Here is an 18283-nt window from a genome sequence, read left to right as displayed (position 1 = left end):
TGCACTTGTGCACAAAACAGCTCCTGGACTCTGAAGAGTTTCTAAGCAACCACCAGTAAGCTTTACAGCCTTATCCTTACAGAGACTTGCAGTGCCAGGGCAGCAATTTGACCACTGGCTGCTCTAAAAGCAGTGAACGAGCATAACAAGACTGTTATTTATCAGAGAATGCCAGGAGCCACATTTCTTTATATTCTTCATTGAAAAAAGAGGATTTACTTATCTCCTGAAAGAATGCAAAATTTATTCCGTGGGGAACAAGAATTGCCTCAGGGAGGGGGAAAAACATGTAAAAGAGATAATTACATGTAAAGAATGACCAAAAAAATGTTAATGCTCTTGTTCTGAATCTGTTCACAAATCTCTTCGACTTCTCCAGCTAGCTTGGCTCAACTCGTCGCTACAATCCCGGCTGCCGAATTCCCTCAGCTGGAACAATCTAATCTCTTCGGTTTGCGGTTCTAAGAATACTTCGCTGCGGCCCGGTTGAAGGCCATTGTTCAAGTTAGAGTCTGCTAAACTATCTAGTGCTCTAACCACCTGAGAGATGAAGGGACTAAGTCACATTTTGGTCCTTTGGTGTCAGACATTCAGTAATTAAGTAAATGCTGAAACATGTTTTTACCTGCCCCATCCGCGGTCTCATTGCTGCGGAATGTCGAATGCATGCAGCTGCAGCTCCTATCATATGAAACATCTCATTTTCATCAAACCTGTTTTCCATCCTTGGGTCAGGAAGGTCCCCAAATTTCCGATCTTCGATTGCTTGGATCAGAAGGGGTCGAGCCTGAAAATATTCCAGCATGCACAAAGTTGAGATCATAACAGTGGTAAACCTGTCCTAAGTCCAATGCTACGATCACACAATGGAAAATGCTTAAATAGAAAATTGTATTGGGAAAAAAAAGCTCCCACAGCCTCTGTTGCAACCTGTTTTGCTTGATTACATTCAACATCCATGTTCTTGTTCATAAGTTCATAACAGATATATTGACTTTCCAACTACTTCAAAAAACTAAGCATTAGCATCACCAGCTTCTTTTGTTATATACAAAATACATTAAGCTAACATGAAACCCTTAACACCGGACAATATCCAGAAGGAATGTATTTAGATCAATTAGGCATTGTTTGTGTAATGTGTCAGTTCGATTAACAATCTCAATAGGTATATGATAATGTGTCTTTCCCTTGGTCCTGCTTCACACTGCTTGGGTCATTGCCCAGTTCCCATCTAGCTTCTTTCATGACGAACCACGGCATGAAGACGACATTAAATTAGTCTCTAGCATTCCAGCCACTTTTTGTGTGCCACTCTGGAAGAATTATCAGGTTGCCTACTTTTATAAAAGCTACATTCTCTGGGACCTTTTGCAAACTGGTTCTCTCCAGATCGCTTGGTCGACGTGCTATGGAAATAGGACCAATGAAAGGACTAAACATATTAGGCAGCCACGGCCAGAAGCAAGGCCCATGTCATAAAAGAGATATAAGGGTTGTTCAGCTTTTAACGGAAAAGAATAAACTAGTGAAAGCATCAGCAGAGCTTTAGAGGCTGCATGATACCAGACCTTAAATTTGAGAAGTTTCACCTCAACTTAATGTACATTAATCAACATACATGGAACAGGAAATCAACAGCCCAAGCTTGGGCAGTGTAGACATATCCATTGGAGTTGACAACACGATCATGTTTTTTTTTGTGGATCTCAACCCCGTAACTATAGATCTTCTCACTTGTAAGACGACCTCAATCATATATGTGTGTGTGTGTGTGTATGTGTGTGTGTGACATACAATATGCACAGTTTAGGACCTACAATAAGCCCATAATATTATAAAAACGAACTCACCCATTCGACCAGACTCTCATCTCCCAGTGGCTGAGAAGCATCAACAGGTTTTCTTCCTGTAATAAGCTCCAAAAGAACTACTCCAAAAGAATATACATCAGATTTTGCTGTCAGCTTGCCGGACAATGCATACTCTGGAGCCAAGTACCTGCAGATGATATACCATATTAGTCCTGTAAACAGTTAATTAGATCAGAAATAGATCGTAGATTAACCAATAAACTCCGAAGATTGCAAGATGGTGCCAATATGCTTCATTACTTACCCAAATGTCCCCATGACACGTGTGGTGACATGTGTATTGGAATCAGCCGCTAACCTTGCAAGTCCAAAATCAGAAACCTGGATAGTTTCCATAGTAGATAAAAAATTTAGACAATAAATATGATAAAAAAAATCACATCAAAATGCTGGACTCTTAGACTTCAGAGTCATACACTAACAACATACCTGAGCTTCGAAGCTGTTGTCCAATAAAATATTGGATGATTTAATATCTCTATGTATAATCCGTGGATGACCTGATTAATAAAAACAAAGAAATACTAAGAAAAACATCCTACTTTTGGGAATTGCTGAAGGAGTAGTTTAGCCACAAAAAATTACAATCTTCATGCAGGTAAGCAATTCCACGAGCTGCTCCAGCTGCAATCTTAATCCTCGTTCGCCAATCAAGAGCTGCTTCACTTACTGCAGTTTAAGAGGTCAAATTTAATGATCAGATAAGCAATGCATAAGTAGATTGCGCCAATGAAGTTGCCGAAAGAAAACACTCTCACCATGGAGGTGGTAGTAAAGCGTGTTGTTGGGAACAAAATCATAAACAAGCATCCGCTGGCTATCGGAGATGCAGTAGCCTACTAGCGAAACCAAATGTCTATGATGTACTCTGCTGATAGTATCAACTTCAGCCTTGAACTCACGCTCGCCCTGCCCATTCCCGATCTTGAGCTTCTTGACAGCAACAGGGCGACCGTCTGGCAAAATACCCTTGTACACGCACCCGAATCCACCTTCTCCCAAAAGGTTCTCCTCTGCAAAGTCATTTGTGATTGCTGCCAAATTCTCTGGCGTGAAGAGCATCCTGGAGTACCCTATACCAGAGTCGGCCGGTGAGTATGGAAATCCATGGCTCCCAGAACTGATCCTCATGAAAGGATACCCCGGTGATCTAATGTAGAACCCATCTGGCCAGCACAAATAATTCACATCAGCTTGATGTCTAAAATTAGAAAATGCATAATAAACTCCAGTGTTTGTGCTCTTACCGGATGCCAGTGAGGATCCAGCGGACGATGGGATGTAGTTGGGCGGTGGCGGGGGAGCTGGTTGCTGTGTGGGCAGTGTCGCCGGAGGCTCTATCCGCCGGCGCTTCTTCTTGACGAACCAAATGGTGGCGCCAATAAAGCTGAGCATGGCGAGACCAGCGAGTGCTACAATGGTGGTGGCCACCTCCCTGGATATCTCGATGTTCTTGCCGCTGCCACTAGCTGCGTGGGTCGAGTTCGAACGCGACTTCCCGGGCGAGCGTGGCATCACGTAGTGCGGCTTGACGTGGTAGTGCGGAGGCGGTGGAGATGCGATTCTTGGCGGGGGAGGCGAATAGGCAGCAACCCGCACGGGAGCTGGAGCTTGTGCAGCTGGAGCAGGCGATGGCGACGGTGAGTCGGATGGAGGCGCCGACGGCGGCGAGACGTTGGGAGGCGGCGGCGGGGGAAGGGATGGCGGTGGCGGTGACGGGTACACTCGGGGCTGAACGCGCGGCTGGTCCGTCGCTAGCGGGGGAGGCGGGGCGCTCACCTCGACTCGAGGTGGCGACGGGGGTGGGGACGACGGCGGAAGCGATGGAGGGGACGCGTCAGGTGGGGGAGGAGACAATGCCAGCGGCGGCGGCGGCAATGCTACCAGTGGCGGCGGCGACGATGGCAATGGCTCTGGTGGAGGGGATCCAGGAGGCGGGCTACTGACGGGCGGAGGCGACGTCGCCGGAGGCCAAGAATGGTATGACGCGGAGACGGGAGGCGCCGAGGCTGACGACGAGTACGGGCAACCCGGCGGCCGCGGCGCCTGCGGCTGCCCGTCCGCCGGCGCGACGTACGCAGACGCCGCCGCCTGCTGCGGGGGCAGGAAGGGATCCACGTACCTGTACCCCATCGCCACCACCGCCCGCAAGAAGCTCCACAACAACGACTCGTGCCCACGCAGGCAGGGGATCTGCAGCTCCGCGCCGACGGTCAGATCTCCCGCCCGCCGCACCCAGCCGGCAGCTCAGTGAACTGTGGCGACGGAGCCCACTGCCCCCGGACGCTTGCGGCGGCGACAGGGGCGCCTCAAGATCCAGGCCTCCTAACGCAAGTGGCCGCGCGCCAGATCACGCCGCGCTGGACCCTCGCCGCCAATGGGCGAACCACCAAACCAAGCAACCAGCAGTTGCGAAGCTGCTCGAGCGCCAAGGCGGCCAAGATCCGAGCCCCCGCGGCGGCAGCGATCCCTCCCGTCCAATGCAATGCAATGCAATGCAGCCAGCTGGCTACTCCCTAAGCTTCACCTCACCACGCCGAGCTCGTCTCTCTTGCCTGTCCTGCCTTGATGTCAGCGGTTGGACAGTAGAGGAGGAGTATTATTTTCGCTCTCTCCTTTTTCCGAAAAAAGAAGTTTTTTTTCCCTCTCTTCGGTGTGTGCGAGGGGTTGGTGCGAAGTCTATGGGGGAATAGCTGGACTGAGAAGAGCAAGGAGTACAGCAGCATCGGGTTGCGGGCGAGGCGGGCAGAAAATCTAAAAAAGCCGGTAGTATTTCTAGCGCATGTTGTCGCTACTGGCTCCACACCCACCACTTCCCCTCGGCTTGGCTCGGCGCCCCGCCCCGCGGTGCGGTGCGGTGTGGTGGTGGAAACCGTGCGACGGTGGGAAGACGCGCAACGCCGCACCGCACGGCGCACGCGCGACGGCGCGAGGCTAGTCACCCCTTCACCCGCCTCGGCGTCCGCGCCGCGCCGGGTGCTGTGTCGAATGGCGCCGAGCGGGTGGTTTCGGGGCAAATGGGCCGAACAAGTTCATCTTGTAGCGTTCTGGAGCGCAGGCAGGACCAGTAGGGGCAGTAGACTAGTAGTTTACGGTGCACGATGGCGCGGGCAACGCTGGCTGGTGGTGGGCTACGTGGAGTTCAGTTTTAAAAATGGGTCCAGGCTTGCACAGTTTCTCGGGTGGTGTTTTCGTTTGAGGTAAGGTGCGGGGCCCTGGGGGATCTTTGGATTTTGGGTAGCTTTTATGACTGGGGTTGGATTTCGTGGTATTCTTGTTGGGGACCATTTCCTAGTAAAACACACTGAACATCATCTCAAAAGAAAGAACTACACTGGTCATCAGTTGATAGTGCAAGCGTTTCATGTTTGGTCTACTCTTGCAATCACATTGGTGTGAGTTTGCATGCAGAAAATATGAGCATGTGTAATTTTCTCCAAAAGAATATACCTCTACAGAAAAAACAATTTGGTCGACACGATCAGTTTATAGTTGATCTTGTTTGCTTTTTTATGCAAACTTACGTGTGTCGCCTGCCACCACAAAAAAAAAAATTAAGCCCCAGACACATGGTGATCTAGGCTAATTTGTACACTGGGATTTAAATTCGGTGGATCTTAAACGTATTGTTGTTCTTTCGAAGGTTGGCTTCCTCCCACTATTCTGAGACTATGGTGTTTCATTTTTCTTCAGAAGGTGACTATGATGTGCTATGATCTTTGTGGTCTTGTGGATCACAGCGCATTTGCTCCTTTTGGGTTGTCTGGTGTGACGTACGTGCCTCCCTGTTGCCCATGCAGCACGCTTTGGGGGATGAAATGGACGCTCTGATAAGTTAAGTCTACCGATTCCGAGCGACTACTCATCCACTCCCATACTCCTTCCGCCACCGTACCGTCCACCACTATGACAGTACCAATGGATCGGAGATCAGACCATGTCATTCGTCGTCACCTGGCACAATGAGTTTGACCTCCCAACATATTCTGGTTTTGCAATCACTATTCTTATCTAAGCGCGTGTTTGATTACAGGCTTTATTGTGCCAAGCCACAATTTAGCTCTGCCTAGGTATTTAGTCCTTTATTTGGTTGAAGGTCATAGTTTGGTGCTGTCCATAAAAATTTGGCCTTCTCTGTACAAGCCTAAATCAAGTCTTGGACAAAACCTGAGCGCACAAATCGGCCGACATAATTAGGCTTGGCTGCTTGTCCAGTTGCTACTGAGGTGACGTTCTTTGATTCATTGAGTTAAATGCATCGGTCTTTGGAACAACAAATTTCAAATGTGAATATTTCCTAAATGATGAATCTGATTTATGATCCGTTTTCACTTTTGGATCCCTTGCAATTAATTCAACAATTCAAAATTCAACATGGCTATATTTTGATGTTAAATTTTTTATGATATATGGACCACACATGTCATACTCGTAGTTCGGACTAATATTAATTTGGTTTTAATACAAACACCATTTCCCCTCTGATTTTGGTACTGCCCCTAAACATTATCTTTTTAACTCTAATGTAACATGACCTTGACTTTAACCATAAACCAATATTTAGTCAGACTCTACCAAACAGGCCATTGCTCCGAGAGGGGGTTCAGAAGATGCCAGTGCTCGTACTGTTTTTAAATCAGAGCAAGTCATCGGGTAGCGACCACCGAATAAATATTCATTTTCTGTTCATTTAATGGCACTTTCAGTACAGAGAATTCACAGCTTCTTTTTAGGGCTAGTTCACAAAAATTTAAAAATTCTTTTGCACAAGTAAATCCAGGAATGAACAAGCCTATTCTTCAATGAGCGACATACAACAGTACTCTAGCGAGGTAACACCATTTTTACTCTCTTCTTGTGATTGTTACAGGACCATTCCTACCATAACCGAGTTGCTTACATTGATAGGGAAGGGATGAAGCTTTTTGTGGCCAGTGACCGAGTACATCGGTGTAGTTCCTGCCTTAGACTATATAGAAGTTAAAATACTGGGTATACAACCGAATGAAGATACGAATCTCGCCTTTGTATAGGATACGTCATACATCGTGCGAAAGGAACACATTTTTTCTGGTGACCCTTTTGAAGCACTCGTATGTAGTTCGTACATCCTGACCGAAGGACCAATTTTCGTCAAGAGATCGAACAACACTACTTTCAACACTTCGTAATTCGTAGTTTCGTACAAGAGAACAATATGCCCCATATCGACAAGCTTTACGCGATTCCTTGGCATAAAATTAAAATAGAGCTGATTGAATAGCTGTTCACATTTTATTAGTTTACCCAACAGCATCTGTACAATCATGCATGCAAGTTGCATATACAAAAGGTGTGATTAGTTATTTCATACAATTAGACTTGACTTATGCATATAATCTCAAAAAAAATATTTTTAGTTATTCGTATGCACTATTTTAGCTTGGTTTGATGGATACAAATGTACATCTGTAACAACTCAACCCATATAGGTTGTTGCATTCACTCATACAGACAGACTCACTGACCAGTGTCACAAAATAATCTTTATAAAAATAATCATTAATTATTACATCTGATTCAACCAATCAAACAAAAACTCAATTCAGTCTGTCTAAATAAATACAACTAACAAAAATATTTTTTTAACAAATATAACTTTATTCAGTATGTTTTTTCTCAAGCTATCAAGACACCGTACAAGCCAGTCACACCCAAAGCAACGAGCTGAAAAGGAATGGATCCTCCAAAAGGTAATTAACAAACAGCGAGTAGAACAAAGGAGAAAACAAAGGGGGGGGGGTGGGGTGGGGGTGGGGGTGAGCGTGTCAGGCCTAGCTTCTTAGCTAGGGTGCGTGGCGGGGTGCCGCGTAGGCAGGGCCCCGGTGTGATAGACAAATGCGCCGCCCCGGTCGGTGGAGCCCAGGTGACGACTGACGACCCGACGGCTACGGCCATTGAGCGATCTGAACACAAGCACAACTCCTTCGCGAGCCACAGGCACAGCCCGCCGAGAGCGAGAGTGCGTGATAGAACGGGGACGGTCACGGCCACACCGCAACCGCACCAAAATACCGCGTCCGCCCGGGACAAACTGCGGAGGAAATCGCTCGTCCCCGACCCATTTTTGGGCGTGGCCCGCCTGCTAGCTACTAGTGGCTACCGCCGGGCGCGGGGCGCCGGCTCGAAGCTGGAGATGGAGGCAAATCGGCAACGAGTGCGGATAAAAATGAGGTCAGCCCCCATCGATCCATTTTGCTCACGAGGTCAGGACGTCAGGTTGTTGCCTGCCTGCCCATGGGATTCTTTGCCCCGCTCCGCGTTCTCCCCACGAGTACCAGGCAATATCTTTCTCGGCGGCCATCAGCTCCACTGGCTTGCGTAAGGCTGGAAGCCATGGGCTTTGTGATAACCTACTTGCTTTAGCCTGGGAACCGTGCCGAGCAACGATCTTGGAACACTGGACAAATGTTTTTTTTTCCCGAGGACTCAGTGAACAAAGTGTAGTAAAGTATTGCTACTCCGCTAGCATGCATGTCAACCAAAGTAAATTGTTTCCTTTTCAATTCTTTGTGTACTTCACTTTTTATAATAAAAGAAGTTTTGGGGGTTTTGCTCCATTAGTCTCTTCATCACCAAGGCTGAGACTGAGATCTATGCTCATGTCTTCTCAGTGAAAGAAAATCTTAGTACGCGGTAGGCGCGCCCGGCAAAAGCGATTCATTAGGACGAGTTACTCGTAACCATATACTATTTGCAAAATTTATTACAGGACATGTTTGAAGTGTGGTTTTTGCTACATGATATGATTTTTTTTATTTTGCTGGTGCACACTAAAAAATATAGATATTTGTTAGAAAATATCACAAACATTAAAATAACCGTTTACGACTGAATATGACATAGAAACAGGGAGAAAGGTCAGAAATACCCTCAGGCCCACCAGAAAAAAATCAGGAAAAAATTAGAAAAATCAGGAAAATAGAAAAAAAAATCATAAAGAAAGAAAAAAATCAGGAAAAAAACAAAAAAGGAAAAAAATCTAGCATCTTTGCACCAAGATTTCAAACTTTCTATTAAATCCCAAGGTTTCAAATCAACGAGGGACGCTACTTCTGTCTAGGTAGTGATGGTTACGAAAAATGCTAAGTAAGAAGTTGCGCAAAGTAGAGGAGTGGAAAAACATGAGTCCCGCTTTATTTATTTTCAGATAATCTAAGTAGAAACTAGATTTAACTTTTTGAGAGTATAATCTAAGTAGAAACCAAAGAGTAAAATGAAGAATATATTAGTCTATGAATAGTGACATGTCAAATGTTGTCCATGCCATATATTATTGTTAGGAGGAATGGAGGTGATGACATACTAAGCAACTAACCTACTCACTTTAGTCCATCTATACTAAAGATCTAAGCAAGAAAACAAAGTATTCTCTCTGTTTAAAAATATAAGGCGTGTTCTGTTTTGAAAAGGTCAAAATTTCAAGTCTAAATTTAGCCATTGTTACAATTGATATCGGATTTTTTTCTATTTTCTGATTTTTCATTTTTTTCCCCCTAATTTTCCTGATTTTTTTTCTATTTTTATGGTTTTTCCTAATTTTTATTTTTCCTAAATTTTTCTTTTTTTTCGCATCTGGTGGGCCTAAGGGCATTTCTGACCTTTCCCACTGTTTCTCTCTCCTATTCGACCGGAAACGATTATTTTAATGTCCCTGATGTCTTCAAGCAAATATCCATTGAGTGTCCACCAGCGAAATAAAAAAAAATCATATCCTGCAACAAAAGCCACACTTCAAGGTGTCCTATAACAAATTTTGCCTATACAATTCTACCAACCTTATCTCTCGCAACTCTGTTTGGATACACGAAATAACATGAAGCATGATAGATGTGTCTGAGTCTATGAATTGTCCAATCAGTACCCGTTTTCTTGCTACTACTAATTCCCTACCCAATTCAACCGGCGTATTTATTAGTTGAGTATTGACTGGCATTTGTACCGATCGAGGTGGACATAAAGGTGGGATGGATTGAAATCCAAATCCAAATAGAGAAATCCGGTTAATATCCAACTAAAAAAACCCACTGTCCACTCCAAACATATTACAAAGTGCTTAGAATCGAGTCCAATCCAATCCAAACCCCTGAAAATCCAAATCTATCCATGATAATCCAATCATGGCAATAAAGAAAAAATAGGTGGGAGAGAGAACTGGTTGGATCGCTTAAGCAGCAATGAATCTAGGCTTTGACTTTTATAATCACACAAGTTCGGCTCTTATCTGTGACAACCCAATTGCTATACAGCAGCGCGGCGTCTTCAACGTCTTTGTCGCATGCAACTCGAGTACCAAGCTGCAAGTGCTCATGGCAGACCCCTCATCCCGAACTCCCAGCCAGAGCTCTCCAGTCTCCACTCACTATTGTCTCCTCTCTGCAACGAACGTCGACGATCAGCGTGGGTGCTCCTCACCATGGTCGTGGACCTCACGACCTTGACTGCCAAGCTCATCAGCATGCTCTTGGTGCTAGAGCCGGTGGTGGCCACACCGCAACCAAGACGCTGATGCACACAGCACCACACAGTAGCTCACTGCTCCTTGCGGCACCCATGGCCTGTTCAACCACTACTAGGCACGAGTGCTGCCTATGGAGAAGAGGACATCGTTGAGCAGTAGGTGGGGGAGAGAGCATGGCCACTGGAGAACCAAGTGTCCCACCGAGTTTCAATGGGTACTGGACTTTTTCGGTTTGCTATCTAATGGATGTTGGATTTTATTGGACCTCATGATGATGGATATCCAAGTTCAAACAAGACACATCCAACTAGGTCCAAAGCAGCCTGGGTCCAATTGGACTTTGAATTGACAAGATCCAATCCCACCTTTAGGTAGACACATTGATCTGCAAAGAATAATAAGGCAAGGCAGAGCTAATTACATAGGAATAGTGCCTAAGCACCGAGGGATAAGGAGGGAAAGGAACTTGTGTCAAATGAGAGGCAAAGGTCAAGGGGCGACAACGACGAAGAGGCCCCTAGCCCTGGTCCGTGTCAGGTGGGTAGCTCTCTGCCTACGCAACATGCTAGTGAGACTAAAGGTTTGTTTGGTTCATATGCTAACATTGTTATTATTTGTTATAATTTTTTGTCACACTTACCCAAGGTTAGTCGATAAAATCTTTCTCACACTTACCCAAGGTTAGTCGATAAAATCTTTCTCACACTTTAGCACGCTTAAGAAAATTTTGCTACACTTTTTTGAGTCACTGATGCGAGAGACCATAGCAGTAGGAAGAGAATCTTGTCATAATTATGGCTATGAATTAAACAGATACCTAATTTGGTTAAACCTAACTAATTTTAGATGTGGCAAATAGTAGCAAGTTTTGACTATGCACCAAACACACTATAATAATACAAGTTTAATTTAGGCCATCAACGTGAACAAAAAATTATAATCGGCGCGTGTCGGCTCGTTTACGCTGGAAACCTATGCACACGGCCAATGGATCAACAGATTCTGCACGATCAAACACATTCTACTACTCCATCACTTCATCTTCTTAGCGCTTTGATCGACACAAGATTGATCATCCTGTGTTATACTATTGATCATATGACATACTAGCATGTATATGCATGCAAGTCAACAGTTGGGCACTGTTACTGTACTCCAGCTGCAGACAGGGCCAAGCTAGCATTGATGCGGTGGTAGGTGGATGATCATGATAGTGTGTGTGAGTGCTAGGATTAGGTCATTTTTTGAGCCAATTTCAAAGAAAATCAGGTTTTAGACTATTTGTAACACAAAACCACATGTTATATATTTATTTGCATAGAACCATAGATCCTTATACCATTTAACACAAAACCACATGTTTTACACCAATCCCTATCTTGGATGGCTTGGGCCCACTCGTCGGTGCTGACATGGTTGCCCAAGCCAGGTGATTTGGCAGGCAACACCACATTCGCTCCTGATGTGGACGCGTGCTCGCATATAAGGCTGAGTTGTATGAGCTAACACACCCTGTTCACAGACAGAAGGGGAGCAGGGAGGTGGGAAACCACGAGGGACATGGTGGAGGACTAGGGGCGACGATCAGGTAAAGGAACCGACACATCTGTAGTCGACATGGGTTCTAGCTCCTGCAGTAGATATGCACATCTACTTCCTTGCCGATTCAGTTGCACTTTGACTCCCATGGTTGAGCACTACGTGTGGGCTGTAGATGTAGCTTAGCAATTTGGGCTGAAATTAAACCAAGATTTGGTCTTTTGTTCCTAATTTGTGTTGCGATACATGCTTGGGTTGGATTTGTTGATTTGTCTAAGGGATTAGGGTTTGGTTGGATGCAAATTAGTCACCAGTCACGGATGCAACTTGTTCATATTTTTTAATTTCCATTTATCTACGGATTTTGCATGTAGGTTATTTGAGGAATAGTGGAGTCAATGTGTACTATGATGGTGCGACTGATGGTAGAACTTTTGTGCCAAAGAAGATGAACAAAGACTTGATTTGCTATTTGAGAAACCAAGTTCAAATGTGCCTTGGTTTTCTTGTGATGAGTGATTGACATTGTCATTTATTTGATTTGATGATCTTCGGTTTTGCATGAGCTTTGATGTGATTTGAATTGATTTGAGATTTTATTTGAGCATAATGATTATGGACTAATTGGAATTGGAGTTGGAGATATGTGTTTGCTTGTCTCATGGTGTGCAGGTGATGGATACAACTTGGCGGTCGACGGCGGGATGATTGAGGCCAAATGGAGTGTTTGGTGCCAGACGATCAAGAAGGCCGGGCGGAGTCAAGGGTGATCCTAGCTGAACACGTGGAGGTCAAGCAAAGCATTGAAGGCGGATGGAGATGGCGTGTTGACAAAGTCAAGCGAAAGGAATACCGGTGCAAGTGACAAGGCGGCCCGAAGGATCGGGAGCGGGAGAGACTTGTCGGCGGTCAGGATCGCATGACGGAGTACACGCGTCGACATCGAAGCGCTTGCTTAAGGTGTAAGCAAGGCGATGAGTCACGCTTTGAGAAGCGTGCAGGCGGTTTCGTGGTTTGGCCTCAAAACTGTGGGAGGACTGGAGGAGTATGTGGCACCATCGCGAAGCTTGCGTCGAGGCGAAGCTAAGTCGTGAAGGCGCCGCGGCCGTCCGATGAATGGAGAAGAAAATAGACCAAAATGCCCTCAGTGGTAGGTATGAGTGCAGAACAAGAGAGGGATATTTTAGGGAAAAGCTAGGAAACTTAAAAGCCAAGTTTCCTAGGCCTATAAGTAGAGGGGTAGGGCTAGAGAGAGCTTTGAACCAGCCACTTGAGCCCCCTTGTGCCACTCATTTGAGAGCCTTAGAGCTAGGATTTTAGAGGAGAGAAGGATGAGTGCTTAGCCTATGTAATAGGTGAGAGTTTTGAGAGATAAATCTTTGTAATCCGTCTAAAATAGGGCTGATCTCTTTGAGTAATTAAGTTTATATTTTTGCATATGCTTGAATTCCCCTCCTTCTAGTTTCCCTCTATTGGTTCCCTTTCAAGTTTGCAAGTTTTTCGATTTTCGGTTTCGATTTTCGTTTTGGTTTTTGGGCTGAAATTTCAGCACCTTATGAGATCATTCTTCTTGTTGCTAGAGGCATAAAAACTCACATATGAGTGTATGCTCATGGGTCTTGAGTACCCTTGCCTCTAGATCATCAACTTGGAGAGGTTTCTTGCCCGGTGATCTTTTTCTTTGAGCTGCAATATTTCACTTTTGCAGGGTTATTTTTCTTGATGCTAGTGGCTTAAATACTCACATACTCATGTATTTGAGCGGATCTTGAGTCCCCTTGCCACTAGACTATCATCTTGGAGGATAATCTTGTCCGGTGTTCATCTTATCTAGTTTCTTTGGAAGTTGCGAGTTTTATGCACAAAGACACATGGAATGGTCCTGAATGGAACATATGGTTCATATTCCATCTGTGGAGTCATGTTTCCATTGAAGTAGTCTTCTTGCTTTGTCTCTTTAATTCTTTTGCTTCCGCTTGAGCGTTTTGAGGTGCGTTGGGTGAGAAATAGGAAAATACCATCTATTTCGAAAGAAATTTGTTGAGGCGCCTATTCACCCCCCCTCTAGTCGTCATTCTCGTTCCTATACTATTTCAATCTCGTAGACATGATTGATCCTCTTGGGTACTCTTCATCGGACTACATATACTACAGCAAGAAAAATGGCAAGGGGTTGAAGAGCATGGTGTTGATTGAAGATGATGAGCAAGCCAGAGCAATGCTTAGGGGGTATGAAAGTATGAAGGTTCTGAATTCGTATGTCATGAAGGATGGATGGAAAGATAATAGTGCTGCATCCCCTGATAAGGTGAAGGGCAAAAGCGTTACTGAGGTTGATGATGTGGGTCTTATTGAACCAATTAGAGGGGAAAATATTTCTTCAAGCTCAGAGGAATATGAAGATGAAGTAGTAACATACTTAGACGTAGATGATTATTGTGAGGGCAATACAGATGTAGAAGACTTATTTCCATCCAAGATCCTATTGAGGTATGCACAATAGAGGATAGAACGGGAAAGAAGTCCATTATTACTACTCAAGGGTCTAGTGCTAGCAAGCTGTCGGAGGGTGAACTTCTCAAGCAGGGATCCGGAGGGACCCTTTGAGATTCGGCCAAGGGATGATTCTGAATTCGTTTTGCGAGTGAAATAAATGGGCGTAAATACGATGCAGGTGGAATGGAAGGATCGGATGCAGGAAGCAGTAAATGGTCAGGGGATTTTTAGACAGGTTCGGACCGCACTGAGCGTAACACCCTACTCCTGTGTGTATGCTATAAATGCTTTGAGAATGTCTCTCTGAGTGTTTGCTGTGTACAAGAATGTTTGTCTAGTCTAGAGCTTCGTGCTCTTTGTTCTTCGGTGCTTGTCGGGCTTGTCTGTGCTTCACTCAGTCTGGCCTCTCCCTTTCTCTGGGGTGCCCGCCCGGCTTAAATACCCGCCGGGGCGGTAGCGTGCCCAGAAAGGGATGTCACGAGTTCCAAGGTGCCATAAATGAAAAGCAACCATCATGGGCTGCTGCGCGAGGTGACGGGAAGGGTTGAAAACGCGCCCCATCTGGTCTTGTAAGTCATCATACCGTTTTTCAACGGGCGCCGCGGGGAGGGCCTACCAGGCAGCCACCGAGCAGCTCGGCGTGCCCGCCTAGTCAGAGCAAGCCTGACACAGCAGGATGGCAGGCGAGACGCCTTGGGCTTCGCGATGTTATCCCGAGGCGTGCCGAATGTCCCGCGATGGGACCTGTGCATTAAATATCCCCACGCCTCCCTGCCAGGCCGTGGCAGGGACTGACAGCAAGCATGGGGGGAGCAGTTGGAGATGACAGGCCACGCGCCCTCTTAATGCAGCATCGGGCCTTTCACTGGTTGACACCTCACCGTTGGGCCTCTATGGGGGCCACCGACGAAGGACTTCTTAGGCCCTCGGGGAACTGAGTGCTCGGGGGTCACTGTTCGCCGCCCCGAGCACTCTCTCCTGGATATGCCCTTTCTTGGTCCTCGGGGAACCGAGTGCCCGGGGGCCACTGTTCACGACCCCGAGCACTCTCTCCCGGAACTGGCTGTTCGGGTCTTCGGGGAACCGAGTGCTCGGGGGCCACTGTTTGCAGCCCCGAGCACTCTCTCCCGGAACTAACTTCCCTTGGGTCCTCGAGGGACTCGGGTGCTCAGGGGCCACTGTTCGTAGCCCCGAGCACCCTCTTCCCGGTACTTAGCTTTCCTTATTGTCGGGGGGGGGGGGGGGCTTGAGTGCTCAGGGCCACTGTTCGCAGTCTCGAGCACTCTCTTCCCGGCACTTGGTCTTCTCGGGTCATCGGGGAACTCGGGTACTCGGGGACCACTGTTTATGTTCTCGAGCACCCTCCCCCGGGACTTAGTCTTCTTCGTACCTCGCGAAAATAATCTCCGCGGGAGGGCGCCACGTGGCAACCTGCTGATCTGGCCTCGGGACTCGGGGACCCCTGATTCCTGTGTCACCGACACAAGCCAAAGGAGTAGGCTGATAATTCTAAAAATAGTGAGACCACAGCTAATGTTGATGGTGTTATTCTTAATGTAATATCTGATCATCCATGTGATGATAGCAAAGCATTGTGCTCAAGTGATGATGACCGTTATGCAGAGGAAATTGAAGTCAATAAAGCACGAAAAAGGAGTAGGCCTAAAAGGCTCACTGTTGAAAGGATATAGTTTGATGAGTCCAAGATATTGGATCACACTTAGCTTGTCAAGCCAATGTGTTTTCAAGATATGCATCAGTACAGGAGAGCTCTAAAGAGCCGCCATATAGTTCAAAGTAGAGATTACAAATACATGAGAAATGACGCAGACAGGGTGATAATTGCTTGTAAAAGAGAGATATGCCCATTTTACATGTATGCATCTTAGATTGCAGCGGAGCACACAGTTACCATAAAGAAGATAGTTGACCCTCGCATGTGTGGAACTACGAGGGAGAGCATAAGAGTCAATAGTACATGGCTTAGTCAGGTGTACAAGGATGAAATAAGGAGTGACCCAGACTAGAAGGTGACTGCATTGATGGATTCGGCAATGGGGACATATGGGGTTGACATCACCAAGATGATGGCTGTCGGAGGATGAACTCCACAAGCGGGGATCCGGAGGGACCTCCTTTGAGATTCTGCCGGGGGGATGATTCTGAATCTACCTCGTACGTGAAACAAATGGGAGTAAATGAGATGCAGGTGGGATGGATGATCGGATGCTAGTGGAAATAAATGCTCAGGAGATTTTAGACAGGTTCGGGCCGCATGGAGCGTAATACCCTACTCCTGTATTAATGCTATAAATGCTCTGGAAATGCCTTTCTGAGGATCTCTTGTGTTACAAGGCATTTTGTCTAAGTCTAGAGCTTCGTGCTTCTTGTTCTTCGTCAGCTTGTCTCGGTCCTGAAGAAGCCGTTGTCTTCTCGAAGAACTTGATCTGCAGCGAGCTCGATCTCTTTTCTCCGGGGAGTCCGCCCCCCTTTTATAACCCGTCGGGGCGATTAGCGTGCCCAAAAAGGATGGCGCGAGTTCCAAGGCGCCATAAATAGAAAGCAACCATCATGGGCTGCAGTTTGATGTTACAGGGGGTTGAAAACGTGCCCCCGCCTGGTCCTGTTGTCATCATCCTGCTTTTCAGCGGGTGCAGCGGGGAGGGCCCACCGGGCAGCCACCGAGTAACCCCGCGTGCCCGCCCGGTTAGAGCGAGCCTGACACAGCAGAGCGGCAGGCGATATACCTCGAGCCCTGCGACGATATCCCGAGACGCGCCGGATGACGTACGATGGGACCCACCGTATTAAATGTCCCCACGCCTCCCTGCTAGGCAGTGGCAGGGACTGATAGTAGGTATAGGAGGAGTGGTTGGAAGTGACAGGCCATGCTCCCTCTTAAATGCAGCATCGAATCTTTCACCAATTGACACCTCACCGCTGAGCCCTTGTGGGGTCCATCGGCAAGGGGCCTCTCAAGTCCTCGGGGAACTCTGGGTGCTCGGGGACTACTGTTCATAACCCCGAGCACTCTCTCCTGGATATACCTTTTCTTGGTCCTCGGGGAACTCGGGTGCTCGAGGGCTACTGCTCATAGCCCCGAGCACTTTCTCCCGGAACTGTGTCTGCTAGGGCTATCGGTGAACTCAGGTACTCGGGGACCACTGTTCATGGCCCTGAGTGCCCTCTCCCGGAATTTATACTTCTTGGGTCCTCAGGGAACTCAGGTCCTCGGGGACCACTGTTCATGGCCTCGAGCACCCTCTCCCGGAACTTGGTCTTCTCGGATCTCGAGGAAAAGTCCCCGAGGGAAGGCGCCACGTGGCACTCTACTGTCCTGGCCTCGGGACTCGGGGACCCCCGGTTCCCATGTCACCGACAATGGCTTACAGAGCTAGGAGCAAAGCTAGTGAGAAGGTTCTTGGAAATCATAAGGATCAGTACTTGAGGGTGAGAGACTACTTGCAGACTATGATAAATACAAATCCAAGGAGTAGATGCATTGTGTCAACAATAGAGAATCCACAACCTGGTAGAAACCCTAGGTTTTATGGACTCTTCGTGTGTCTATATGCTCAGATAGAAGGATTTACATATGGTTGTAGGCCCTTTATAGGTTAGTGTTCTTATTAAACCTTTATTAAACATTTATTTGAATTTGATGTCGATTTGACATTCTATTCCAGGCATTGATGGTTGTTTTATTAAGCTCACCAATGGAGCACAAGTGCTTGCTGCAACTGCTAGGGATGGCAACAACAACCTGTACCCATTGGTATTTTGTGTAGTCAGTAGAGAGGATTTAGAAAATTGGACATGGTTTCTACAGGAGCTGAAGCATGCACTTGGTGAAGAGGGTGATGAAGTTGGAGGT

The 18283-nt window shown here is 46.7% G+C and overlaps 1 protein-coding gene across 1 annotated transcript; it reads right to left on the bottom strand.

Annotated features, from left to right (window-relative positions):
* Window positions 1-4696, bottom strand: LOC133908678 (proline-rich receptor-like protein kinase PERK8). The gene is made up of 8 exons (XM_062350802.1): window positions 3122-4696; window positions 2633-3040; window positions 2460-2543; window positions 2304-2374; window positions 2119-2195; window positions 1854-2001; window positions 626-787; window positions 1-540 (listed from the first exon to the last, which is right to left on the bottom strand). The coding sequence occupies exons 1-8, from the start codon at window positions 4005-4007 to the stop codon at window positions 355-357; spliced, it is 2022 nt and encodes a 673-aa protein (XP_062206786.1). The 5' UTR covers window positions 4008-4696; the 3' UTR covers window positions 1-354.
* Between the last annotated feature and the right edge of the window lie 13587 nt (window positions 4697-18283).

The sequence above is a fragment of the Phragmites australis genome, chromosome 2, assembly GCF_958298935.1.
Source record: "Phragmites australis chromosome 2, lpPhrAust1.1, whole genome shotgun sequence".
Taxonomy (NCBI): domain Eukaryota; kingdom Viridiplantae; phylum Streptophyta; class Magnoliopsida; order Poales; family Poaceae; genus Phragmites; species Phragmites australis.
The sequence above is the reverse complement of the archived record's forward strand: the minus strand, read 5'-3'. Positions and strand labels throughout refer to the sequence as shown.

Coding starts and splice junctions, on each gene's coding strand:
- LOC133908678 (XM_062350802.1), bottom strand. CDS start 4,007: ATGGGGTACAGGTACGTGGATCCCTTCCTGCCCCCGCAGCAGGCGGCG. Junction 2,544..2,632: donor GCTTTACTACCACCTCCATG/GTGAGAGTGTTT, acceptor CTTAAACTGCAG/TAAGTGAAGCAGCTCTTGAT. Junction 541..625: donor TGAGACCGCGGATGGGGCAG/GTAAAAACATGT, acceptor TTCATCTCTCAG/GTGGTTAGAGCACTAGATAG.